General features: G+C 35.3%; 4 protein-coding genes across 4 annotated transcripts in view; 2 read left to right on the top strand and 2 right to left on the bottom strand.

The window, feature by feature from the left end:
• The window catches only part of LOC146148612 (disks large homolog 1-like), a 118,588-nt gene extending 113,773 nt beyond the window's left edge, over nt 1-4,815 (bottom strand). Inside the window, exon 1 of the mRNA XM_083388418.1 lies at nt 4,654-4,815. Coding sequence (XP_083244544.1) covers nt 4,654-4,672 — 19 coding nt within the window. The 5' untranslated portion in view covers nt 4,673-4,815. The remainder of the gene's footprint in view (nt 1-4,653) is intronic.
• On the top strand, nt 1,843-2,421 carry LOC146148614 (zinc finger BED domain-containing protein 5-like). The gene has a single exon (XM_083386762.1). It carries the CDS (start codon nt 1,843-1,845, stop codon nt 2,419-2,421), a length of 579 nt encoding a protein of 192 aa, XP_083242888.1.
• On the top strand, nt 2,512-3,587 carry LOC146148613 (protein FAM200A-like). The gene is made up of 2 exons (XM_083388419.1): nt 2,512-2,578; nt 3,142-3,587. Exons 1-2 carry the CDS (start codon nt 2,512-2,514, stop codon nt 3,585-3,587), a joined length of 513 nt encoding a protein of 170 aa, XP_083244545.1.
• Nucleotides 4,816-22,611: 17,796 nt separating the features above from the next.
• LOC146148611 (uncharacterized) lies at nt 22,612-23,733 on the bottom strand. Its single transcript, XM_083388074.1, has 3 exons — nt 23,605-23,733; nt 23,001-23,090; nt 22,612-22,665 (listed from the first exon to the last, which is right to left on the bottom strand). The coding sequence occupies exons 1-3, from the start codon at nt 23,731-23,733 to the stop codon at nt 22,612-22,614; spliced, it is 273 nt and encodes a 90-aa protein (XP_083244200.1).
• Between the last annotated feature and the right edge of the window lie 2,885 nt (nt 23,734-26,618).

Below are 26,618 nucleotides of genomic sequence, written 5' to 3'. Positions count from 1 at the left end.
TTAGTTCAGTTCTAAGCAAAAAGTTGTACGACAATTAAGGCATCCAAGGGTGGGAGAGTCTGACTTTTAGACCTTGAGGTCGCGGCAATGCACTAATTGGACCTTTAGGTAAACTCCCGGCAGACATAAATAGAAAATATTGGCTGAAAACTCACAAAAAAATATGAGATAGAATTAATAATATTTGACCCACCTGGGATTTTTCCCGGCGTTAAAAATAATTATTAAATCTACGCACATTGTTTGGGTTAGGGTGGACAAGTATTATTAAATTTAATCTTCTTAAGTAGATTTGTTAAGTCAAACTAGTGCATGGTCCAAGACTTCAAAGTCTAAAAGTCAGAGTTTTCCATCCTTCAGATGCCCAAATTGTCAGAGACCGTTTTGCTTAGAACTGCACATATTTCTGACGGATCGGGTGGTACTGAAGTTTACAAAAACTAACATCTCAGGGAAGACTGTGAACAGAACATCACAAGACAGGCTAAGCACCACCAAACACTACCATCACAACGTTCCTTTCTACTGACTGCACTTTTGCTGTAGTACAGTGATAGCAATAGTGTTGCCGAATGGATGGCCACAAAATGGAACAATAAGTGGGGCAGCAAGACTAGCACACTCCATCACTATTGCCCCAGCCCCTGCACTACATCTTCAGGTTTTGGGCTGCCTCGCCTTAACAAGGGTTGGTAGCTTTCCATAATTTATAAACAAATGGGTGCGGAGGAACAGACGGCATACCACATAGTGTTATGGTGCCCATATATCGTCCAAGTGGGAAAAATGAGCTGACAGTCTTAGACAACAAAACTATCCACTGGCTGCTCCACTGCTGGCCAGAGGTCTTAATTGGGAAAATTTGATTGTCCATAATAGAATATTAAAATATTGTCACAAAATCACCCTAAGTTTACCCATTCTGATATATCAGTAGGAGCAAAATATTGGCTGATAACATTAGTAAACTGATTTATTGTCATATCTCTAGTTTAGATTTTTTTTTTTTTTTTTTTGGCGCTTTGCATTATATGGCATGAAGCACCATGTGACTCACAAACTCTACAAAGTCTAATTCCAGTTAAATCATACTATAAATTCAGTTATTTACAGCAATATTGGAGTCTCTTTGTTATGTGTAATATGCCTTTAAATTAAAGTGTTGTTAATTCAAAACAAATCAACTCTTTTTTTTGTGCCACTCGCAATTAGACTGCATAGAGCAGGGGTTCCCAACCTGTGGTACGCGTACCACTAGGAAGGCGTTTCAGGTGGTACGCGAGTAGCTTTCGTTTTTTCCACAAAAACCTGGATTCACAACTTATAATATTTTGTTTATCTGGTTTTGTTTACAACAAATTTTCCCGAAGCCTATTCTTATTGTTACGTACTATTCCTGTTGTTTCGAAACAATGCGATCTTCAAAATACAGGTCATGTGAATTGTCAACAAGGAGCACAGTTGCTTTGAAAAGCTGTACAACGCTGCGGGACAGTGGGCGTTAATTATATCAAATGATTGCTGTTGATATATCATCTATTGTTATATAACTCAAGCTGCAAATAGCGTTGAATAATGCTAATAGTAAGCTAAAAGTACCTCGTAATAAAATGTTCACTGACAGTTACATTTGAAGAGGTAGTTTATGATTCGGACTAGGCTAGTTATATAAAAGTACCGATACTGGTGGTAAGGTGATAATACAGGAAGGTGAGCAGCGATAATGCAAGAAACAAATTGAAAAAGTTGTAACTACCACTTTGTTACCAACTTTAGAGTATCACATTTGAAGGTTTGGCTATTCTGTATTTAGTTTTGTTAATTGTTACCCCACCTTGCATCATGCCCAAGAGAAAGTATGATCCCGATTACGTAAAATATGGTTTCATCTCAATTGAGCACAATGGAGAAGTTCTTCCACAGTGTGTGGTCTGCTTGAAAACATTGTCCAATGCGTCTATGAAACCAAGCCTGCTCAAACGCCATCTGGAAACAAACCACGTTGAAAAAACGAACAGAGATCAAAGCTACTTCCAGCGATTGGGCAAGAACGTAAAGCGGCAGCGTATCGATAAAACTGGCCAGATCCAGCAGCAGAGTGCAGATATTGTGAAGGCATCTTATGAAGTCGCTTTCTTGGTGGCTAAAAATATGAAAGCGCATACGATTGCAGAGTCTCTTGTTATGCCAGCGGCTAAGATCTTGGTCAGACGAGTAATTGGAGAGCAGGCGGCGGCAAAGTTAGAGAATGTTTCTCTCTCCAACAACACCGTGAAACGCCGCATCGAGGAAATGTCAGTTGATATCTCCAACCAAGTGATTGCCGGAGTAAGAGCTTCGAAGTACAGCTTGATGAATAGACAGATGTCACTAACTGCTGTCAATTACTTGTCTACGTTTGCTTTACGCAGAACAAGATAGTAAAAACCGAATTATTGTTGAGCCATGAGGTGACCACTACAACAAAAGGAAAATATATTTTTGTTATTCTTGATAACTTCTTTGAGAAAAATGGATTGGATTGGGAAAAACTTGTTGGATGCACAACAGATGGGGCTCCATCTATGCTTGGCCGAAAGTCTTGGTTTCAAGCTCATGTTAAAGCTGTGTCACCAAACGTCACAGGTGTTCATTGCTTTATACATAGGTTTGCGCTTTGCGCTAGGGTTCTGCCTGGAAAGTTGTTAATGTGCTTAAACAGAGTTGTCAAAATTGTAAATTTTGTTAAAACGGCTTTAAATACTCAACTGTTGAAGGTGCTCTGTGAAGACCTAGTTTCAGACCACACTTCTCTCCTTTATCATAAAGAAGTTTGCTGGCTCTCCTGAGGAAACACAACAAAGTGTCTTTTTGAAATGAGGGATGAATTACTTTTATTTTTCAAAGAGAAAGATCACGACTTTCAAAAAGATTTAGAGGACAAGGAATTTATCGCAAGATTGTCATACCTGTCAGACATTTTCGAAGCTTTCAACCATTTAAATCTCTCGTTTCAAGGTAAAAACTGCACTGTTGTTGACTTTATTTCACATCTCAAAGCCTTTGTTCGGAAGTTGGACCTATGGAAGAAAAATGTGGAAAGCAAGCGCTATGGCATGTTTAGGTTTCTGTCAGCTCTAGAAATGGAAATCAGTGATGATTTTTCTCAGGAAATTATTCATCATCTCTCATTATTTAATGCTGAAATGTCACATTACTTTCCAGATGTAATAAGTTGTGCTTATATCACTGATCCTTTCTCAGTTCAGCCAGTCGATTTACCTGTTGGGACTGGAGAGCAAGAGGAGTTGATTGACATTCAAGAGGACCAGACAGCAAAGACCAGACACAAGGAATGTTCTCCAATAGATTTCTGGCTCAGAATAGCCTCTTCATATTCAACGCTAGCTTCCCATGCTGTTCCACAGCTACTGATTTTCCCTTCAACGTGGGAATGCGAGCAGGGATTTTCAGTCATGATGAACATCAAGTCAAAAAATCGAAACCGACTAGGTGCGCCCGGAAACGACTTTCGATGCGCTGTTAGCAACTTTACACCGCGCATCGACGAATTGGTGGACAGTAAACAAAAACAAATATCTCATTAAATTCATTTAGTTTCTTTTGAATAAATCATGATTCCACAAATTAGTTGTTCAGCAAGAAGTGGTACGCGCGGCAGTACAGAGCGTCCAAGTGGTACGCGATCGTAAAAAGGTTGGGAACCCCTGGCATAGAGGCTTCATATTTGTGCACTAATGTGCTCAAGAACAGCATGTTTTTAATCAATTGTTTCATGATGTCAAGTTATAACTTTGTGTTCTTCCCAAACCAAAATAAAACCTTGATCCGCCACTTTTGCTGTAGTGGTTTAACTTAGTGGGCATTCAAAAGCTCTGAAGTTTGCCGACCACTGGTTTAAAAAATGCAGGGGACTGTTTTTATACATTTTATTGAGAAATTTTATAATTTGTAAGCAGAAGTTTAGTGATTAAACTATAACGAAGTAAAGTTGAAATTATACATTTTGTTCAGTGCACATCTGTAAAATAAATGCAACATAGTGCTAATTTTGCCAATAGAAGTTCGCTGAAAAGAAACAATAGGCACTACAAATGATCACTTTCAGGTATCATGTTGAATCACCTCAATCAAACAACTCCAAAGATTCAGTATGCATATGAACAAATTAGCAATAAAAAAAATCTGTGTAGTGCAATAAGCACTTTTATCAGGAAAGCTGCAGAATAAGATACATACGTAAAACAAATGCACAAAAACTAGACAAAACAATTATTTCGATCAACAACTATCATTTTTTGGAGCCGATACCAATACTCATTAAGTTTTTGCCAACTGATATCCAATATTGATTGGTTCTATACATGGGATATGGTAATAAATTAAAGAAATTGAAAATAAAATCCAAATAACATTAAGTTTAACCACCTATTAAAGTATACAAATCTTATTTTTTCCTTTGCATGATGCTATTCTAAATGTTAACTTTGCATGATGCTATTCTAAATGTTGCAATCGAAATTCTATAAATGCGAAACTCGGACAAATTTGACAGTTCAAAATTAGAAAATTTGTTTGTTCGCTAGGGAAAGCTATGTTCCACAGATAGAGATATTACTTAGACGAAAAATTAACACATTTGTGTAGACCTACCTTGTTTCTTGACAGGCATTTTGTATGTCTCATCAGTCACAAATATTATGGTAATTTGTAAGCATATTTTATATAAATAACTGAAAAATGGAAGTTACAAAAAATTATTGGCTAAATGTATTTTTACCACTTTAAAAACACTGCATATGACAAATATCCCATATGGCAAAAGTAATTGAATCATGTCAGGGATTAGGTAAATAAAGCAAAACATATGGAATGAAATTTTGTCCTTAGTCAAGCTTTAGGACATTTTTACCACACAGAGATCACCACATGCTGGTGATAATTTGCATCATTTACAATAAATGACATAGATGTTTTTTTACAAAAATAAAATTCATTGCATAATAACATTCATTGTAAAACCTCTATTTTAGAACTAACAGTTTAAAAGTAATATTAAAATCAACTATAGTGTTTAAGCCAATGGTTCCCAACCAGGTTGCAGGGCACACTGGGGTGCTATTTCTAATGTCCAAGGGTGCCGAATAGGGTTGTATTCTGTTGTTTATACCAGGTAATTAGAACCAAAATAATTTCTTTGTTTTTAACGCAGAGGTTGTGCCAAATTATACATACGCCAGAGGCAAGTTTGGATAAAGCCTAGTTGTGGCGACACATATAAATGCCTGCTTCAAATGTAGCCTGGTAGTGCAGCGTAAGTGTTTGGTAGGGCAAACAATTACTTTGTTTGATAACCTTTGCCTAATCATCAATTGTTAATTAAGTGTTATTGGGCAAGTGACTAATGTGTAATGCCAGGAGCAGAATTTGCAATTTTCAATTGGGTTAAGTTGAAAAGTAACATTTCATCATAAAACGAGCAGGCATTAAACAAGGAGATGTAAGTGTAATGCCAATTATTGGTTATGCACTACTAGCAGCAAGGTAAGTTTGTATTATTTGCAGCACAATAGTTGACTGCATAACAGATCATGTTTGTGAAAGAGTCAAACTGATAAACAATAATTATTTATAAAACAGCCTGAATTGCTGAAGAGTTTCACATAAATATTAGTGTTTTGTTTTTTTCATGCAGTTATGCACGGCAGTTTATACCACAGCTTCAGTCGTTTAGAATGGTAAACATTTTGAAGTTGAATTTTTAATGTTTATTCACACCTATGTTAGCAAAGTGTTTTTGCAATTAATTGCTGTTACTAAAATGTGTTAAAAGTTGTAAAATTGACATTCTACACCAGGGTTTCTCAACCATGGCCCTTGGACCCCCTGGGGCGCCGCGGAGCGGTACTAGGCCATATCTCCCCCCAAAATGATAAATATTTGTTTCACTTTGATTTGTTTCGTTTTGTTTGATTAATACAATTTGTTGGCAGAAGTATATTGATTGTTAGGTTACACTCTATACAATCGTTCGTTTAAACTGTAAACTTTCTTTATTTCACTGATGGCAACAGTATAACGACATTCTAACACCGCAAATTCATGGTGTTTTTCCAATTGAAATCATGTGACAATCTGATCATTTAGTCAATGAGGTGAAACGCTGCTTTTCTTGGCAACACAAAGACAATTTTGCAAAGGCCCAGGCACCTAATTATAATCGCTGTTTAAAACGTCTACAATACATGAATCACAATCCACCCAAAATGGGAATGTTTTGTGTTTCTTATTAGCTTACGATGCGTGACCTAATTACATTTAAAACATTGCCGCTTCGGACGGTAAGTTAAACCCTGAAAAAAAAAACATTTGCTAACATGTGTTTATATAAATAATTAAAAAACTAATCTTCCAAATGTTTAACATTCTACACAACTGCCACTTAAAGCAGTTGTGTAGAATGTAATGTATAACTAAATAAAAAACAAAACAATTTAACGTAAAACAAATACCAGGTTGTTGCTAAAACCTAATATTTTGCATAAAGAGTTAACACAAAAAACTCTTCAGCAATACAGTCCCGTTATATAAAGTATTGTTGTGTGTCTGTTCTACTTTACTATAAACTGATCTGTTAAGCAGTCAGATAATGCACTGCAGAGAATACAAAGTTCTTGAAGCTAACAAAGCGTATCTAATACTTAATTACACTGTTGCACTGAATATGTGAATAATAGAAATCACCTTGACCCTTGAGATCAGTAACAGCAAAATAATCTAGCAAAGCTAGCAATTCACTCTAGAAAATAATACATGGCAAAAATTTTTTTAAACAAAGTACCGGGATTGCCACCGGAGACAACCATTCGGTCTCCCTTGCCAACATTGCTGTCCACTACGTCATTCTTCAAGCCACTGTTATCTTAAGCAGCACAGAATTTTTTAAACGTTTTATTGACGATATGGTATTTTTATGCTTCGGTGACAAAGCTACGCTTAACGTCATCACTACTCTTACCAACATTTTTAAAACTTTTGGTTTAGAGCTGACCTTTGCGCAAACCAACACAAGCAAAACGGGAAGCAAACTGGTGTTCCTTGATGTCGAACATCAGATTACCACATCCAAATTTAGATTCAAGACGGTCAATCACACCAAGGACACGGCAATTGGTCGTTGCTTCCTACAGGGGTCCTCACATCACCCATTGTCAATCTTTAAATCTATCGTTCATGGAGAATCCGTCAGAATGCGACGCCTCAACGAGGAACATCAGGATTACCTTGACAGCCTCTACAACCTAAAATTGAAGGCACTGCGCTCTGGGTTTCCTAAAGGTTTGACAGAAGACATCATCACCCTGGCAAGCATGTGGACAGAACGCTTCCCACCGCAAACAAGTCAATCGAACGAGCCTGTTGTGAGGGATGTTTGGGCTACCAATTTTCCTCAACTATTAAGACCTACTAAAAAAGAGCTGGTCCTCAAACCGAACATCTCCATCACCTACAAGAGGCCGGCTACATTTGGTAACCTCCTCACAGGTTATAAAAGAATCGCGCACGGCGTTGAAAAAGAAGCGACCCTACTTGCGGGATCCCACCCGTGCGGACATTGCGCTTTGTGTGGCCACTTCGGCAAACACATCGCAATGGTGAGCTCAACGTCACACATAGCCACACGCAGCCATGCTATACCGCTTAAGGAAGCGCTTACCTGCCGCGATTAAGGCATATACGTTGCGACATGCATGTTGTGTAAAGAACAATACGTGGGGCAAACCAAAAATAAGTTTTCCACCCGTTGGTCTACCCATCGTTCGTTATGGAACGCATTTCGACACGATGGTCTAAGTGACAAAACCGCACTGCAACATCACTACGCCATATCCCACCCCAACATACTTGATTGTAGACCGTTAATTTCTAGCTGTTATATTGTTCAGTTTGTTGCCCAGCCACCGTTCCACATGTTAGACATTTGTGAGGATAGATGGCTTAACGAAATTAAAGCCAGAATCAATATTCAAAAAATGGTACTGCCCCAAATTAAGTAGTTGTCTAGTTCTTATCGTTTTCTTACGCCTCTACTCCATTTTTTCTTTTTGCCTTGCCGTTTTTGTGCCGTTATTTTGCGTTGCCGCGTTTCTCTCGACCCGTTCTTATTGCTTCTGTACAGGGGTTGTGCAACTTGGATGCCATTACTATTTAACAGCTTTTATATTTTAGTTATTTTACTTCGTTTTATTTAAACTTTAATGTTTCTGACTCATTCTTATACTGTTGCGTTTGTTTTTATTCAGATATACTGACGATGCCTTAGTTGGCGAAATATATATATATCTTTTTAAGATCTGGTTAATGTGTCTGACCTGAATTGCTAGCTTTGCTAGATTATTTTGCTTAATTACACTGTTCGTAACCTCGCTGATTATTTAAAATACGCACAGTAATCGTTTCTCCAATGCTACAGGCCTTTATCCAAACTTGACACTGGCATAGGTGCAATTAGACACAACAAACCACTGTAAAAGAAATTATATTGGATCCAAATACCAGAAATAAACAGCAAAATTGGATACAAATCCAAAGATTCAACATTCTACTTTAAACATACCTAGTGGTGAAACAAAAGGTTGGAAACTGCAACAAGTAACTTCTGGGTTTCACTCTCTTGCCTGTAGCCTGCTGTAAGTTCCTGTTATGTTTCGTAGTAATTATGGTTATGTATGATAGCCAATAGTAGCTCATTTTGCATGCCTAGTATTACACCAAGAATTTTACTTGCACTCATGTACGTTTCAAACAAAATTAGTAAACATACACAACATGATTAGTGAATTAGATGTACAGCATGATGATCATCTGGGGTAAACTTAAAAAATATTTTATTTATTTTTTGAATAAGAACCAAGGATTGATTCATTTTCTGATCTAAAAGTGGACAGCACACACATATCTAAACCTTCTGAACTTTGTTAGACTACTCTGAGGTTTCTGGAATAAACTTAGTACAAAAGCTCTCCAGGATTTGTTGAATAGCTTTTAAACTGAAATAACCTATGAATAGCGAAACGTCACACAATTTGCATATTCTCAGTATATTTATGGTAAGCTCCATGTTACTTTACCATTGTATACGAAGGGCAGACTGCATTTCATAATTTGAGGCCGATATATATATGTAAACCATTAAAGTTTCTTTGGCCCTAATTTTGTTTTATATATATATGCTAAAAAGGCCTATCTGTCATTGCAAATTCACTAGTCAAGTGATATATACCTCCAAATAACATCACTGAGGTGGTTTTGGGAAAGCAATCTACGCCAAATATCTTTGATGGGAATGCAAATTTGTAAAGTCACACTGGTATGTCAAAATGTGAAAACAAGTTACCAGAGGAAATGTATAATTATCTGCTGACTTCTTTATGTCACTTAAATAAAGTAAAAATAAATGACAGGGTCACAAAGCTTTTGTGCGAAGTGCGAAAAAGTTGTGTTTATTCAATCTCTACAGTATGCAAGGTTGGAAAGTAAGGCCTGCACAGGGGAAGGGTAAGTTTATCCCCTGCGCAGTTTCCCGCTCGGCCATGATCACCATGCATTTCATGTAAAATCAACGTAAAATGCGGTCAGCCGCGAAAAATTGACCAAACGGCCAAAATTTATGTCGCGCTAACGGTTTTCAGTGTAGTACTCCATTTTTAGCCGTACCAATTTTACAAATAACAATATTACAGCCACGCAAATATGGACGGAAATGTTATTACTGCCACGCAATTCAAGCTGCAAAATCCAAAGTTTCCAATCTGGTTAGAGACATGATGCCCCAGTGTTCATGGTACTTCCGGAAATTGAAAAGTGCATCCTAGGTGCACTTTTTTTACCTTTGTTGCAACCAGTCACCTGGATTTTTTGGGCCGTGCCCCAGAGATATTGTCAAGATCTGCAATACCTTCCAGACTAGCACAAACTTAACCATTTTGTTGAATTTGGATGTGTAAGTTACTAATTCACCGATCTGGAAAGTATATCAGATATCAAGAAGATCTTGCGGGTACACGGCCGAAAAAAATAGGTGACCAGGTGTAACTCAGTCAAAAATGCACCCGGGTGGGAAAATCGGGTGTATACTCATTTTAGGGGGTTAAGGTTTTGTTTTGCACTTGCCATACTTTACATAGTGCCAAATTCAAGTCTGCACACAACCTGCTTTCAAAGAAATTTCATACGTGCCACAGACAGAGCACACAATACTTAATATATTGACGTTCATTAAGATGTTTTCGGCAAACTATGGTTAACAAGTATATGGTTGCAGATTAGATTTTTAGAGAGGTTTCGTTTGTTGAACTGTTCTCCCTGGTTTGGACCTTGAAAATAGGAACGGTAAAAAAATTAGTAAAAAAAACTACTATTTCAGTATTCTCGTTAAGCTTAAAACTTTGGGCGCTGGTCTAGAATCCTACCACAACGTTGAAATAAATATTAAGCAATGCACAATATGTGGGTTAGGGTGTATGTTAGTGTTTGGGTGTGCGTGTGGATAGGTCAATTAATATTGTTTAACGCTATTACTGGACTCACCCAAACCCAAACGCTAACCGGCTCCCTCACCCAAATAATGTTCGTTGTGGTAGGATTCTAGACGAGCGCCAAACTTTGCAGTACAATCAGAATTTTCTGATATTCCCCTATTATGATACTTTGCATATTTCTCTGTAATGTGTAGAACTTTAGGCGAACAGTTATCTCAACGGAAAATTGAAATGGGAAAAAACATTTTTTTATAGCCGTTTGCCAAAATACCAAAACTGAAATCATATTCCTTAGTTAGATCGCGCCCCCAATCTGTGAAAAATATGCGAAGTTGGATATGTTTTTGCCGCCTTATGCACGGTAGATACTTAAACCACTGATCTCTATGAAACCTAGATAGCGCAACCAGTGGTTGAAAATGGGTGGCACCGAATGGCACCGAATGGCACCGAATGGCACCGAATGGCACCGAATGGTTTCTATTACGTGTTACAATGGGTTATATTGGGTTCCGTTCGGTACTATTGGGTTCCGTTCGGTGCCATTCGGTACCATTCGGTATTTAGTGTTTCTATTACGAGTTACAATGGGTTTTATTGGGTTCAATACGGTGCCATTCGGTTCCATTCGGTACCATTCGGTACCATGGCATTCGGTACCATTCGGTATTTAGTACGGTAATTCTCCTACGAGTTTCACTGGGTCGAACGAGCTACATTAGGTCCTATTGGAATCTTTTGGGCTCCATTGGGGTCGTGATTATTCTACGAGTTACATTGGGTTATTTTGGGTTTCATTCGGTACCATGTTCATTGCAACCCTCCTTAGGCCTCATACGTTTTAAAATACTCTCATGCGACAAGATATGCTTCAGTGTAAAATTAAATCAGATTTAGGAGTAAAACAGACGTTTAGTTTGGTTGGCATTCGTTAGCATTTGATCCCATGTGGTTCCATTCGGTTCCATTCGGTGCCATTCGGTGCCATTCGGTGCCATTCGGTACCATTCGGTATTTAGTACCACCCTTTTGAAATACTCTCATGCGACAAAATATGCTTCAGTGTAGAATTAAATTAGATTGGAGTAAAACAGACGTTTAGTTTGGTTGGCATTCGGTACCATTCGGTACCATTCGGTATTTAGTACCACCCGTTGAAAATTGAAGCCAATTAGAAGGCTTCTACGCCATCTTGAAAGGTTCCAAAAGTGCGTAAATTTTGCATTACGGCTTATGGGAGAGGCATCTTAAAATTGTCTTTATGGCAATATTTGGTGATTATTTTACCGAATTTTAAGGGATTAGAAATATACTTCGTTTTTACTGGCACCAGAAAATATTTTTTTTTTATTGCAACAAGGCAACGTCAAGTTAGGTAAATCAACTTATATGATATACAAATCTTTGGAATGGCGTTTTTGATCAGTCTGTAGTTAATGTATTTATTATGTACATTTAACTATGCTGGTTGGTAACGCTGTTCTGACAACAACATTTCTTAGAATTTATTTTCGTATAATAGTAACAGCAGCAGGTAGTAGTAAGGTTTAATTGAAGCTATATGCATAAGTAGAATCAGGTATTTTATTTAATTGCTTTTAATATCTCATGGATGTCCTGAATTAGTTGCTGTGTTTTATATGGTGTTTGTCTGTGTCATCCACGAACAAACATTGGCCACCAGATGCCCAATCCATCACTAACTGGTGTTCAAATGGCAAAATGTAGGACCACAAGTTTATTTAAACAGGAGTTGCGGTGCAAGGTGACTATGAATTGGCCCTTTTCTGTAATTTTTTGTCTTTTTGGGATGTGCCTGGCTGCAGATTTTGGTGGCTTTTTATGGTTTAGTTTATTACCGATGAAAGACAAAGCCAAATCCGGTTTAGGGCGCTGGCCTAGAATCCTACTACAGTTATAAAATCAACGCACAAAATTTGAGTTAGGGTGCGAGTTTGGGTGTGGGTGGGTCAAGTATTGTTATATTCTTTATTTAATAATAAAACTCACCCACCCTAACCCAAACGCTAACCCTAACCCAAATAATGTTTTGTTGTGGTAGGATTCTACACCAGCACCGGTTTAGTCCGCACTGTGACTGTTAATAGGTTTAGTCAAATAATTTTGATTGCAGGAACACACCTAGATTTTTTTAACTGGAATTCATCACTAAACCATTTGAGTAAAGCCTGCAAGTAATTCCACTTAAACTGCATGAGTATAGTTATTTTTTATTAAATATCAGAATTTCAACAATGCATGAATTTATGACAAATAATAATATTGATGAATAACAGTGCAAGTTTCTTTTTTGCATGTAACTAGTTTGATATTAAACTAACAATATAATTGTTGTTGCTGATTTGAGTATCTCAGATTACTTAGATTTAATAATATAGATGTGTGCTAACCTGTAAATATTTCCTGAAGACTTTTGTACTGTGAAAAAAAAAACTGCAATAAACCACAACATGGAACAACAGCGAAGTGGTATATTCTTATCGGAATGATTTAAGTTCGCTTGAGGATGGAATGCTGTCGTGCGGTGGTATATTCTTATCGGAATGATTTAAAGAGCAAGAATCAATACAAGCCACAAAATAATACATACATTCTGGACCACTTTTGTCTCATGGAATATGTGATGTGTAATGAGAACTAACAAGAAAAAACATAAATTTTACCAAAAACATGAGAATTTGTTAAGATTTTTACATTTTTTGAATCAATATTGTCACCCAACAACTGGCTAAAACTAATATAAACTTGCAAGCACCGAAGGTTGTAGTTTGACATATAATGAATTACTCATTAAACATAGATAGCGTTTTGTTAACATTATTATTAAATCTTTATTTATTTTCAACATTCAATAAGGGTACTTTATAGAAAATGCAACATAAAACTTTTTACCAATTTACCTTTTATTTACTTGTTTAATTACAATTGTCATTTGACTTTGCTTTCCTTAGTTATGGTTGTTTTTCTATTTGTAATACAACAGAGTTGCTGCTGTGTGGAAAATAGTAATTATTTGCAGAGATTTTGTATTATGGATAAGATATTTATGCACGAATATGTTTTCCTAACAGAGTAACGACAATAAACAAAAAGTACACTGGAATGTGATATTATCCTACATTTTGCCATTTGAACACCAGTTAGTGATGGATTGGGAATCTGGTGGCCAATGTTTGTTAGTGGATGACACAGACAAACACCACATAAAACACAGCAACTAATTCAGGACATCCATGAGATACTAAAAGCAATTAAATAAAATACCTGATTCTACTTATGCATATAGCTTCAATTAAACCTTACTACTACCTGCTGCTGTTACTATTATACGAAAATAAATGCTAAGAAATGTTGTTGTCAGAACAGCGTTACCAACCAGCATAGTTAAATGTACATAATAAATACATTAACTAGACTGATCAAAAACGCCATTCCAAAGATTTGTATATCATATAAGTTGATTTTACCTAACTTGACGTTGCCTTGTTGCAATAAAAAAAAATATTTTCTGGTGCCAGTAAAAACGAAGTATATTTCTATCAGCAGGAGCTAAAATTAAGTTATTCTGCTTTATTAGTATTGTGTATAGTACCAAGCATACCAATACATCACTAATCCCTTAAAATTCGGTAAAATAATCACCAAATATTGCCATAACGACAATTTTAAGATACCTCTCCCATAAGCCGTAATGCAAAATTTACGCACTTTTGGACCTTTCAAGATGGCGCAGAAGCCTTCTAATTGGCTTCAAAAACCGCTCACGCGTGCCATAGTTGCCGGTAGGCACTTTATGCCAGTAAATGGGAAAAAGGGCAAGATGTCACATAGAATACTTATATATTTTTTAAATGATTTCTATGTTTTTTTGCCGCCTAATTGTGTTTTCCCCGCGAAAATGCTTAGTCTTAGGCTGAATCCCCACCCCGGTTAGACAAAAACGCTTTAAAGCAGTCTGGTCGCGACTAATGAGATGGAACGCTATTTCTTTTGTTGTCGCGTCTCCACCGACCAGACTTGACGCAAATCTTACGCACAGCAGACAGACACGACTAAACGCGTTTTTAGCGAGATAGCGCGTGCACTACTTTTTAACCGTGTCTGAAGATGCTTTTTGATAGAAACCATTAGTTTTTTCCGGGTTTTTGTGGGTTTTATATTAGGAATGTTATTTTAAAAGGTTAAGCAGGTTATTTTTTTAAAATTCCAATAAAAATATGTTCCTGGAAAGGTCTAAAAGCCTTTTAATTCGTATCTTTCTTTTCCATGTATGATTTTACCAGCTTGACTAGTTAAAAAAACAATTTTGAAGACACCCTTGCGTACTTTTGAAACTTATCTTTAGGAGTAAAATTTACATGTTATTTGCCTCCGCCATGATCACAACTGAATTATATCGCCTAGCTTTGACCAGTTCAAGTTTCGCGCGCTTTGTCGGTGGGGATTGGACAGAGTCGCTTTCAGGCACGACGCGACAAGTCAACAGACAGACATGTTTCGTTGCGTCGTGTCTGAAGTCCGGTGGGGATTCAGCCTTATACTCTGTTCAATTTTGCACGGAACAAAGTTTTGAAAACTTTCAAAATGATGTTTTTGGGCGAATTTGACCCTTTGGAATATCGAAAATGTCGGACATGTCTCCCTCACCGTAGGCCTATTTTCTTAACTGAACTACCTTGTGTCCCATTCGACCCAGTTAAACACCCAGGACGCGCGGCAACCCCAGATCCACCTGTAACACCCCCCAAGACCCATTTTACCCCCAGGCCCGATTCTACACCCAGACCCGAACAAACCTTATATAGAAAATAATGTGGTTTCCAATCCTATCAATGAAGCTTCCCATGCAGGGCTGTTACCAGGAACCAAGCATTGGTCTGATATAAAATATAAAGTATACATATTGCACATTTTTATATTGTTCTTGTGAAGTATATTGTACTTTGTTTTCATTGTAATTATTATCATGATATACAATTTTAGTGGTTTCAGTCCTATCACAATGCCAGATGTCATTTGGATGAGTTGTCAAAATCAACAGCAACAATAAAATTACTTTATTCGGAAAAATATGGTTTGTTCATTGTAAAGTTATGCAAATAGCAGTAACATAATCCGAAATTTCTTAAGTTCTTGACATTTTAGTACATATTTATATTGAGGTCTTGTTTATTAGACAAAGAAAATTGCATAATAATTGTTTAAATACTGAATTTTTGCAGATATTTCCAGGAGTAAAATCTATTGGGATGAGAAAATGTATGCTCCATACATTATACACCAGACAGAAGGTTATAATTTAATCCAGAAGACTTACAAAAACGATTTGAAAAGTGTTCGTGCGATGTTATCAAAAATAACTATATTTCCACAATATCAGGTATGTAGATGTCTGGTTTCTTAATCTTGCATTCCTGGTTAAGCAGTTTAGGTAGAAAAACATCTCTTCATACTTAATTAAACCCTTCACCAGTGGTTTCCAACATTTATTGCTTGCTGCACCCCAGAAAAAAAATCTTTAGACACCCTTCAGCATTAGAAACTGGTTGGAAAGCGCTTCTCTGCACAATAAAAACATTTTTATTTTTCAGTCCGAAACAAAGTGTAAAAAAAGTAGATACAAGAGGAATTGCAGTCAGATGATTCGGAAATCTCTTTTTAGTTCAAATTTGGAAAAAAGGAAGGATACTTTTTAACAATTCATAATTTGGAAGCAGTGGTAACTATATTTATTGCTATGGAGGAAAACACCAAGCCAGTGTTCTGCTAACAACAATGTAACATAATGTTCATATTTCCATTTGTCTATCCTTCTTTTTATCTGCAATCTGCATCATGAATGAATTGACCAGCACCCATCTAGAAATTTCCATGCCTGCAATCTTGAAATACCAAAGCCTGCAATCTTGAAATAGCCATGTCTGCAATCTTGAAATTTCCATGCCTGCAATCTTGAAATACCAATGCCTGCAAATACTAATCTCAGCATTACATTGAATAACCAGTTCCCCTATACACATTTTGACAATCTGAACCATTTCATCAAACCAAATATCAACAACATATTAAACATCAATTTTCTATAAACCACTCCATGTCAATTAGCAGCACTTTAAAAACAAAAATCGTCCAAGATCTCTTTAAAAGTAAGCAAACATTGTTTTTTATGACATAATTTTACATTAGTTTAAAAACACCATGTATTATTTCAGATTGGATTTTTACTTGTCTATACAGAACCCCCATGTGCCTATTGATGATGATCAGGATTCCCTTTGGTTTAGAATACTGGGTATTGGTAAAGTATCGGACATCTGTAGTTAATACTATTTATATAATATAAACCAGTAGTTTGTATTTTTATTAACACACTTTTGTTTTGTTTTATGTCCTGGACAACAATGTGGATAACATTTCAATGAGTTATAAAAAATATTTATTTGACCAGATCAGTCAATGAAGTTGTATGTGCCAGTAATAGCTTTCCCAACTGCATGGAAGAAACCGCTATAAACAATGTAAGCACTTAAACTAACTGGAGCCATACACAAACTTATGAAGGACTATATTTTGTTAATAGAACTAATGCTTATGTGTTTTTTTCAGCTCCATTTCTAACCTTTTTCCTACTATGACATACTAAGATTATTACCTTTACCTTTGATACCAAATTTCTTTTAGGGAGATTATTCTGACATTTTCGATATTCACTTTTTCTGTTATTTATTTTGTTTTACAAAAAAAAAAAAAAGTTTTGCATGGTTTCTGTTTTTTAGCACGTCTTGTTATTCTTTGCTTTTTAGTAACCAAAAAAAATTACAAAAAAGTTGTTGTTTAGCATGGTTTCTGTTTTTTAGCATGTTTTGTTATTACAAAAAAAGTTGTTGTTTTGCATGGTTTCTGTTTTTTAGCACGTTTTGTTATTCTTTGTTTTTTAGTAACCAAAAAAAATTACAAAAAAGTTGTTGTTTTGCATGGCTTGTGTTTTGCATTTTTTTATATTTGAAAAATTACTGTTATGTTGCATGTCCCTTGATTTTTATTTGCGATAGATGTCTATCTATATTATTATAAATTTTTAGGAGTTCATTGAGAGCCAACCATTATCAGTTTCATTCATTGTTGTTTAACTTTTTGTCACTACTGTGGCTTGAACATTAAAAAAATTATTATGAAATTATTTTAAAATAATAAATAGTGCAAATAACATTGATTTAGTGTATCAAATACGATAACATATATTAAGGAACACTTCCATTCATAAAAAAGTTCTATCCCATGTTAGTGTTACTTTTCACCTTGTTTAATTTATGTTATTTATTTTTATGAGTTGTTTAAATATTTGTTTGCATGCTGGGGAAGGAGATGACATCCTTCACGTGGTCTTCCCTGTTGCTCTCACTAATAGTCATCATTGTGTATTATTTGCAAATATTATATGTGCTGTTTCCTTTTGTGCATTGTATGTATATTTTACGATTTTTCGAAAATCTGCCTTTTTATTTGTGCAATAAACTTACCAAGTGTCCGTTTGGCAAATTATTTTTTTGACTGATTTTTTCAGATGCTGTTAAGTAGACTATAATAAAACTGTCTTTGTGGGATATGTGTGACATCATGTTTATTTTACTAAGATAAATAATTCTAAAGCAATTAACTTGTTTGATGATAAGGTGTAAACATTTACTTTTGCGGTGAAATACATTTCAAAAAAAAATTAAAGTGTGGTAAATGGTATTATACTGCTTACCTTTAAATAATAGTTCAGCTATTACAATATATCCTTACAATAAAACTTAGCCACTAAAAAGTCACAAAATACTGATGGTCTAAATGTGGCATATGTGACTACCATGTTTCGTATTTTTTCCATTATTTTAATTGCATATGCGTATATATCTAGGATCAGCTGTAATGTACTCAATACATTTTATTTGCATTATCTTGCGAAACGATAGAGGTAGGCCTGAACAAAGCAATGTTGTCTGCTGCATTGAAAATTGTTGGCGGACCGACTCATTTCAATTCCGAGTCACTATTATGTATGTTAATTATTGGATCCAATAGATACAGTAAGTATTTTATTTAAATATATATTTTATTTAAATCTAAAAAAAGATCGAAAAAGGGCAGAGTGACACATAGAATACTTAAAAATATAAGTATTCTATGTGTCATCTTGCCCTTTTTCCACTGATCTCTATGAAACCTGGATAGCGCAACTAGCGGCACGCGTGAGCGGTTTTTGAAGCCAATTAGAAGGCTGAAACGCCATCTTGTAAAGGTCCTAAAATGCGCAAAATTTGCATTACGCCTTATGGAGAAGGGTGTTAGTGACAGCGTTTTCTGACTCTTTAGGAATGCTTGTGACTTAAAATTAGTGGTTTCTAAGGCCGCAAGCCATACTTCAATTATTTAAAGGAGAAAAAATAAATAAAACTGTATAATTAACGCAAAAATCTGCTTTTTAAAGACGACTAAACCAGTGTATTTTTCCCATTTATTTTTAGACTACTTATAACTTAAAGTTGGTGGTTTCTAAAGCGACAAGCCAATATCTGACTATTTAGAAATAAAAAAACGTTAAAAGCACCTATTTTCTGTGTTTTTTTACGAGACTAAACCAGTATGACAGTTTTACACTCAACTATACTTATCTTTTATTAAATCTTTTGTTCAATTCTTTCTGCTTGTTGATTACTTTTGAGTTAAAACTATAATACTACTAAAATAATGCTCTGCATTTTTGTTATGTAAAGGCTTCTATTTAAGTTTTATTTTATTTTGTAGACAGACATGGAACAAAACTCGTGTTCGGCTAGGATATCCTTAACCAGGTTATAATTTAAAAAACCCAAGGATGCATTTTATTGGATGTCCTGAAAGTTAGCCATATTTTTGCATATACTTCTATAGACTGACACAGTCGGTTTTAAAAGTAACTTGGTTGCTTGCAGCAAAGGAAAAAACGCAATAATTGAAAAATATTTAACAACAGTAGCAATAAACAAATAGTACAAATTTAAAACAACAAGTGAACATGTGATTAATAAAACTTATTGATTGTTAAATAAAACTAGCTTGCTAAGCTTTTTTCTTATTTTTTCTCCCACTATTTTTTCAGAGGTTTCCTTTCCAAGATGGTACAGCCTTATCTTACTGTAGCACTTCGATACAACTTTGATTAGTTGAAAGACATGATTATCCATCACTGTACTGTCAAACATGTGACTATCTAAATCAGGAAATAATTGGGATGCATTAATACTGTGTAATACTGATGTTGCAATGGCATCTGGAATTCCTGTATTAATCGGTAATTTTCCACCAGAACATGCCAACAATCTTAAGAAGCATTTTTCGGTGTCAGAGCACACCCTAATTACACTTTCTGATGGTTTCATAAGACCTCCTTCCTCTGTCTTTGAATGTCAAAAAACTGGGTTGTGCTATCATTTTCTGGAAACCAAGTGCCAAGGAGCAGGTAAAACATGTTGTTTGTTTTTTTGCCATTTTTGCAACATACCCAGCTATGTATGTAATAGCTGCTTTTTTATATTCTGATAAAATTTTTATGTTTGGACTGTCACAGTAATCATGGTCTGTTGAAATGGGCAGACTTTCAATGAGGTCATATTTTTGAATTAATGCCACATCAGTTAACTTTACCTCCGTATAATTTGTTTTACAGGTGTCGCTTATTGCATCCAGAATTGTTGTTGAATCCTGGTTGGAGCAATTACCATTTGTACCTTTAATACAGCTTCTCATCAAAAGACGCTTGAAGGCTGCCGTGAACTGTTGTGCTGTTGGGTTATTATTGCAGCCACCAGCAGTTCGGACAGCACTGAAAAACAATTCTAGGTGATCTTGGCTAAACTTGTACATTAACAAATAACTTAGTGGAGCTTTGGCTTTGCCTACTAAGTTATCGAACAAACCTTTTGTGCTCTGGATACAGGCTAAAAAACCAACAAAACCAGTTTTTCTTCTGGAAATGTGCATTGGAGTGCTGTCAGTTGTTTTTAACTGCATTATGTAAGTAAAACATTCTGAAAGAATAGGATCCCATACAAACTTATTCGCAATCCGAAGGGCAGACTTAAAATCTTTGGCGAGGGGATTTCTTGAATTTAAAATGTCAAATAAACGATCAAACATTCGTAAGAACCTGACAGTTGGTGCACATCCCTTAAATTCCTTTAGTTTTAAATTCTCTGCACAATATTGGATGGCATCAGCCACACTAGACCTCAATGCCTGTGCTGCAAGGTTTACCTTCATTTTTTGCTGCTGCCATTTGATGTGTGCCAGCTTAAGCTTGTTGCCCAAACGCAAACCTTCATTTTGTTGGAGTTTTTGCAATGCAATAATGTATTGCCATTTGATTTTTCCTCCATCTCCATCTACCAAAATTCCCCAATCAGCAAAAGTATTTCGCACAAGTTTAAGCATATGGCAAACATCAAGAAGAACATAAATCCGCTCGGTTTTGTTCGAGGGATGTTTAAAGTTTGCTGTTAAGCAACCTGGTATCATAGATGCACCGAGTTCTCGTAACATAGTGAAATGACAAGAAAGACCGTCGCATGTCAGAGATACTACCTTTGCACCAGTGTATGAAACACGCTGAATACATATTTTGACGATGTTTGCACGCTCTGCACCACTTAAGCCATCTACAAAAAAATATGCACATGGCACCTTCCAACCACTATTAATACATACAACCATTAAAACGAGAACATCCTTCGCATATGGTAAAGAGTCGTCATCATAGAGACCATTTCCATGATCTACAAAACCACAAAACTTTTTACCATCCCAAGCAATATGTTTCCTAATAGACATCTCGTCAAGCATAAGGGAGCACATAACTTGTTACCATTTTTGTGGGCGATTCTCACCTTTTCTTTAATTGCAATAAAAGCTGGTTTTGTAAATCCTGGATCCGCATCTATTTTGCCGTACCATTTTCGTATCTGGGCTTGGTGAGGTAATGAAAAATCGAAACTTTTACGGACAAATTCGTATGCTTTAGAGGAATAAAATTGTAGAGTAAGTGCAAATCATTTTAAAGCTGCTGAATATTTAAATCCTTTGCCAGATTTTGTTTTTTTGATTCTTGTTAATAGTTCAAATGGTACCTCTGCTAAACACTGCTTTAACATGTCTTTACAGAGAGTTGAAATTAATTTTTTATCCTTTAAAATTCTAATAATTCCCTTTAAAGAATTGACCTTCAATTTTAATCTTCTCGCTTTTTGTCTTGCAACTTTCATTTTCTTTTTTAATCGTATAATTTTTTCATTGCTTTCTTTCAATTTGTTCTCTTCGTTTTTCGAATAAATGTTCAAGCAGTAATGATGGTCATGTATTATGTAGTTCTTGGGAATCTTAAGTTGGTTGGTTGATCCTAGCACTTGTAGTCTGGCATTTGGTAGTTTTCTTTCTTTTGTTTGCTAAAAAAAGTTTTACACTTTATTTAAACTTCAAGTGTGTTTTAGTTTACAATGTAGTTAATGTTCAATCTTAGGGTGCTTTCGTTTTTTTTAAATAATATTTAATACATTTTGCTTAGGATACACAGTGGTGTGTCACAAATGTTTACTTTTTACATAGTATTTTTTAATGTTTAACTATAAATGTCGTTCATTGTAATACCCTAATTTGTTATATGGGTCATTCCACATTTAATTTAAAGTTTTTCAAAATTTTTGCACCTATCTATCAAAGACCTCAAAGGGAAAATAATTTTGCAACAGACTCCAGCTATAGTGGCACTTTTAATTTTTATGGCTTGTCTAACTTTGACAAACTAAATCAATGAGTTCGAAAAAATTATATTTAGAAATAGCTAGATATTTTACAGGACAATCAAGAAAGTAATTAAATTAATCAATACATTTGTACAAAATATAAATATTATTAGGCATATTGCCACATAAAGACCAGTAGTTCTCAGCCTTTTATAAGTCATGCCCCCTTTTATAAGTCAGGTCTCTGGACATACCGCAAACCAAAACAAAATGGTTTAACTAACTAAAAATTAAAATATGACATGTCTGTTGCCCCCTGAAGACTTCTTTGTGGCCCCCTGGGCCTGAGGGACACATTTGAAAAATGGTCCTTTACTATTATGTGTATTTCATGAAACAAAACCATTTAATTGAAATTTTTTTATACCTAGTTAATAAATATTCAATATTAGTGAATATTTGAAATTTATAAATTAATAATCTGTGTTGGGTTTCCGGCTCTTTAAATTAAGCATAGAATGACTATCCAGGTAATTTTGGAGCTGATGCGAGGTTTCTAATAACTAAACTACTATAGTATAGTATAGTAATTTAGTTATTAGACATGTCTATCAGCTCTGATATTATCAGTACGGTATGTTTATATACATATATATATATATAGAATGTATATATCTACCTTTTTTAAGTATTTTGGAAATTTTTTATGTCTGGTCGGAACCGCATCGCTGGCAAGTCGCACTTTATATCCAGTCCGAATTATTTTTTTCTCAGCAAAATGGTCGGAACACACCATCGAATGTTTTTATAATAGAGAAATACTTCTAAAATTCTACGGAAGTGATTTGTAATAATTATATAGAAATTGATGTGACTTCTAAATGCTAATTACTAGTATTAAAACCTGTCTAATACTAACGACTTTAATCTGTCCTTATAGCTTATAGTTAACTAGTAACTGAAAGTTAAGCTAAATTAAGAACTAATATTTTCAATTAGCTAAGTGAGTAGGTAAACTAATATTCAATCTGCAACTATCTAAGCTAACTGCATTTATTAAAAGTATGTATATTTACAGGGCCAACTGATTATAAGCGTTGTTGGTCAAAAACAGTATTATCAACCAGCATAGTACAGATGTACCAAATTGAAATACATCTACAACACTGACCAAGAAAACCATTTTCAAAGATTGGCTATACTACTACAGTTATTATGAGTTTTATAACCAGTAAGACAACACTCAAACTGGATATTTCTGACATCTATTATAATTATCATACTTGAAAAGTTCTCGGAAATTTTCTCTTTAGGACTGTTTCTTCATCCGAGCTACCATCACTGTCAATTCTACTAGCTTTTTTGCGTTTGCGCTTTAGGCAACCAAACGCACAGCATTGCATGCCTGGCATTTTTATACTTTATTTGGATAGTTAAAGCAAAACTGGTCAACTGCAATACATATTCAAATATTATCATCAGCAGTCGATTCTCATTACCCATCTATAGTTGGGTAATACTAATTTACGGAATGATGAATGGTCGGAAATGTTGGAATGCTCAATAATTTAAGTGTTACCCAGTTAAAACAATTATTAAACCAACGCACAATATTTGGGTTACAGTGGGGGTTAGCGTTTGGGTGAAGGTGGGTCAAGTGTTATTATATTTAATAAGAATACTGTGAGCGTTCCGACCATTTATCTTTCCATAAATTAGTGTTACCCATCTAGTTTGAATTTGTCAAAAATAGCTACTTCAAAAGTATTTATATACATGCCACTGTCAGTGCCTCCTAAGAAAAAAATAGACAGAAAATGGCCAATCTGTTCACGTTGTGCTCAAAATTACTATTAATAAATTTCTGGCCGGTAACTGTCTATACTCCAGAGTTTTACCAGCAGCTTCTCAATCAAAAACTAAGCTGAAAGGTTGGGTGGCATTGAAGTGGGAAAAAAATCATACTGACCTAGAACTATACCACAACGATGACCCGACAAAACTTTTTAAGGAATTGCAATTACTTAAAATTTTAGAAATATATAAATTAGAATTTGGGAAATTTATGCACAAATTCCACAGCAATGCTCTACCTCCCACATTTAGCTCTTACTTTACTAAAATTTCTGATATACACGATCATGTTACTAGGTTAAAGGATACTAGGCAATTATTTTTACCTCGCACAAACACATCACTAGAGCAGAGATCACTTGGCTACTAAGGACCAGTGGTATGGGGAAATATTGATATCAATTTAAAATCATTATATATAGTGAAATGGGGCACCTTGACTGGTAAACCTGTTGGTTGTATCGGTGCCTCCTGGCATAATATTCTTATTGCATTTGTTGTTGATCAACGTTATGTGCCAAAATAATAAAATTGAATTGAACGCACATAATTTGTGTTAGGGTGTGCGTTAGCGTTTTGGGTTAGGGTGGGTCAATAATGAATATAATAATACCTGAACCACCCAAATCCAAAGGCCAACTCGCACCCTAACCCAAATATTGTGCGTTGATTTAATAATTGTGGTAGGATTCTAGACCAGCGCCGTGCCTATATATTGAATATATATAGGCACAGGTTTCGTCGTTCTAAAAATGCCGATTTTTGCGTTAATTATACAGTATTAGGTTTTTTTCTCTTCCAAATGATTAGAGTATGGCTTGCAGCCTTAGAAACCATTAATTTTAAGTAACAAATGTTAATAAATAGTCGGAAAACGCTGTTACTAGCACCTTCCTCCATAAGCCGTAATGCAAAATTTACGCACTTTAGGACCTTTTCAAGATGGAGTTTCAGCGTTCTAATTGACTTCAATTTTCAACCACTAGTTGCGCTATCCAGGTTTTATAGAGATCAGTGCCTTTTTCCCATTTACTGGCATAAAGTGCCTACCATAGTTGCGCTATCCAGGTTTCATAGAGATCAGTGGGTATAATACTTAACCATAGAATACTAAATTACTATTCTATGACTTGTCCAAGCAAAGAGAATTTGTTAAAGTCTCTTTGGTCCAAGCGATATTGAAACGCTTCATATGGGCCAAAGAGATTATAACCACGAGGACAAACTTTCACTTTTTCTTTTTTTCTTTTGCCTTTAAGCAATGCATTCTACTTTCGACAGCCGTCACGGTCTGATTCACAATAAGAAAAACATCATCTTTTCCATTTAAGCCTGTTATAAAAATGTACGCTTTTGGCGTAATATGTTGTTTAATGACCCCTAGTCCTAATTTAAACCGTTTTCTGTTTACAAAATTGACTTGGTAGGACAGGCAAGGTTATCACAAGTTGCGTGACGTTATGTTGGACATTGCTTAAAGACATATCAACAGTACACTGGGAAAATAAAAAAAATAGTCAGTCTATTCCTTAAAGATACAACAAACCTCTGGTAAGATTATCGTGACAATGAGATCATAGTGTAATGCAAACCATTATAGAACAGAGTATTTATTTTACTTATAAACAAAACTTTAAACTGCTAACTGTACATGGGTAAAGTTTATCTAGTTTAGGGCTACCCAAAGTTTTCAGGCTGTGACCTCTTTTATTATATTAAACTTTTTGACCCCCTAGGTTTAACAGTTTAAAAAATAACATTTCTCGATGTCTGCTTTGGCATGCATTTATTGAAATAATGTGCGTTACATAATTTGCCATTAACATACCAAAAGTATTTATTTATTTAAAAAAAATTTTTAATTTAGTATGTTACACTGTTTTTCTATTATACAGGTTGGAAAACTGATTGGGAACCTCCACTTAAAAAGTTCTGGTCACAGAATGAGCAGATTATTTAAAGAGTAAAACACAATAAATTCCTTCAAATTTTCCCCCCTTTTACCATTTGTTGTGCTGTAAGCAGCCTATTAATTAATGTGAAACTTTATTCTCTTGTAGATAACATATGACACTGCTTTACACAAATTCCTACTGGTAATTGTTTGGGCTTTTCAGTGATTTTGATTTCTTAAGTCAGGGTTGTCCAAGGTTGCACAATATTTCTTACATATTCTTTATGGGCAACAAAGCAGACTACATGCGTGCCAGGAGCAGATAAACGATTTTCATTAGGTCGGAGCAAAGAGATTATAACCATGAGGACAACCTCTCACTTTTGCCTTTTTTAGTTTGCCTTTAAGCAATGCATTTTACTTTCGACCGCCGTCACGGTCTGATTCACAATAAGAAAAACATCATCTTTTCCATTTAAGCCTGTTATAAAAATGTACGCTTTTGGTGTAATTTGTTGTTTAATGACCCCTAGTCCTAATTTAAACCGT

Source organism: Ascidiella aspersa, chromosome 4 (genome assembly GCF_963924565.1).
Source record: "Ascidiella aspersa chromosome 4, kaAscAspe10.2, whole genome shotgun sequence".
Lineage (NCBI taxonomy): Eukaryota > Metazoa > Chordata > Ascidiacea > Phlebobranchia > Ascidiidae > Ascidiella > Ascidiella aspersa.
This window is presented reverse-complemented; position numbering and strand designations above follow the sequence as displayed.

What these genes read in the sequence shown, in the direction of transcription:
- LOC146148614 (XM_083386762.1), top strand. Translation starts at nt 1,843, where the DNA reads ATGCCCAAGAGAAAGTATGATCCCGATTACGTAAAATATGGTTTCATC.
- LOC146148613 (XM_083388419.1), top strand. Translation starts at nt 2,512, where the DNA reads ATGGATTGGATTGGGAAAAACTTGTTGGATGCACAACAGATGGGGCTC. An exon ending in CCATCTATGCTTGGCCGAAA is followed by an intron (nt 2,579 to 3,141) that starts GTCTTGGTTTCA and finishes TCAGTGATGATT; the next exon opens with TTTCTCAGGAAATTATTCAT.
- LOC146148611 (XM_083388074.1), bottom strand. Translation starts at nt 23,733, where the DNA reads ATGCCAGGCATGCAATGCTGTGCGTTTGGTTGCCTAAAGCGCAAACGC. An exon ending in AATTTCCGAGAACTTTTCAA is followed by an intron (nt 23,091 to 23,604) that starts GTATGATAATTA and finishes CATTTTGCTGAG; the next exon opens with AAAAAAATAATTCGGACTGG. An exon ending in TTCCAAAATACTTAAAAAAG is followed by an intron (nt 22,666 to 23,000) that starts GTAGATATATAC and finishes TGTGTCCCTCAG; the next exon opens with GCCCAGGGGGCCACAAAGAA.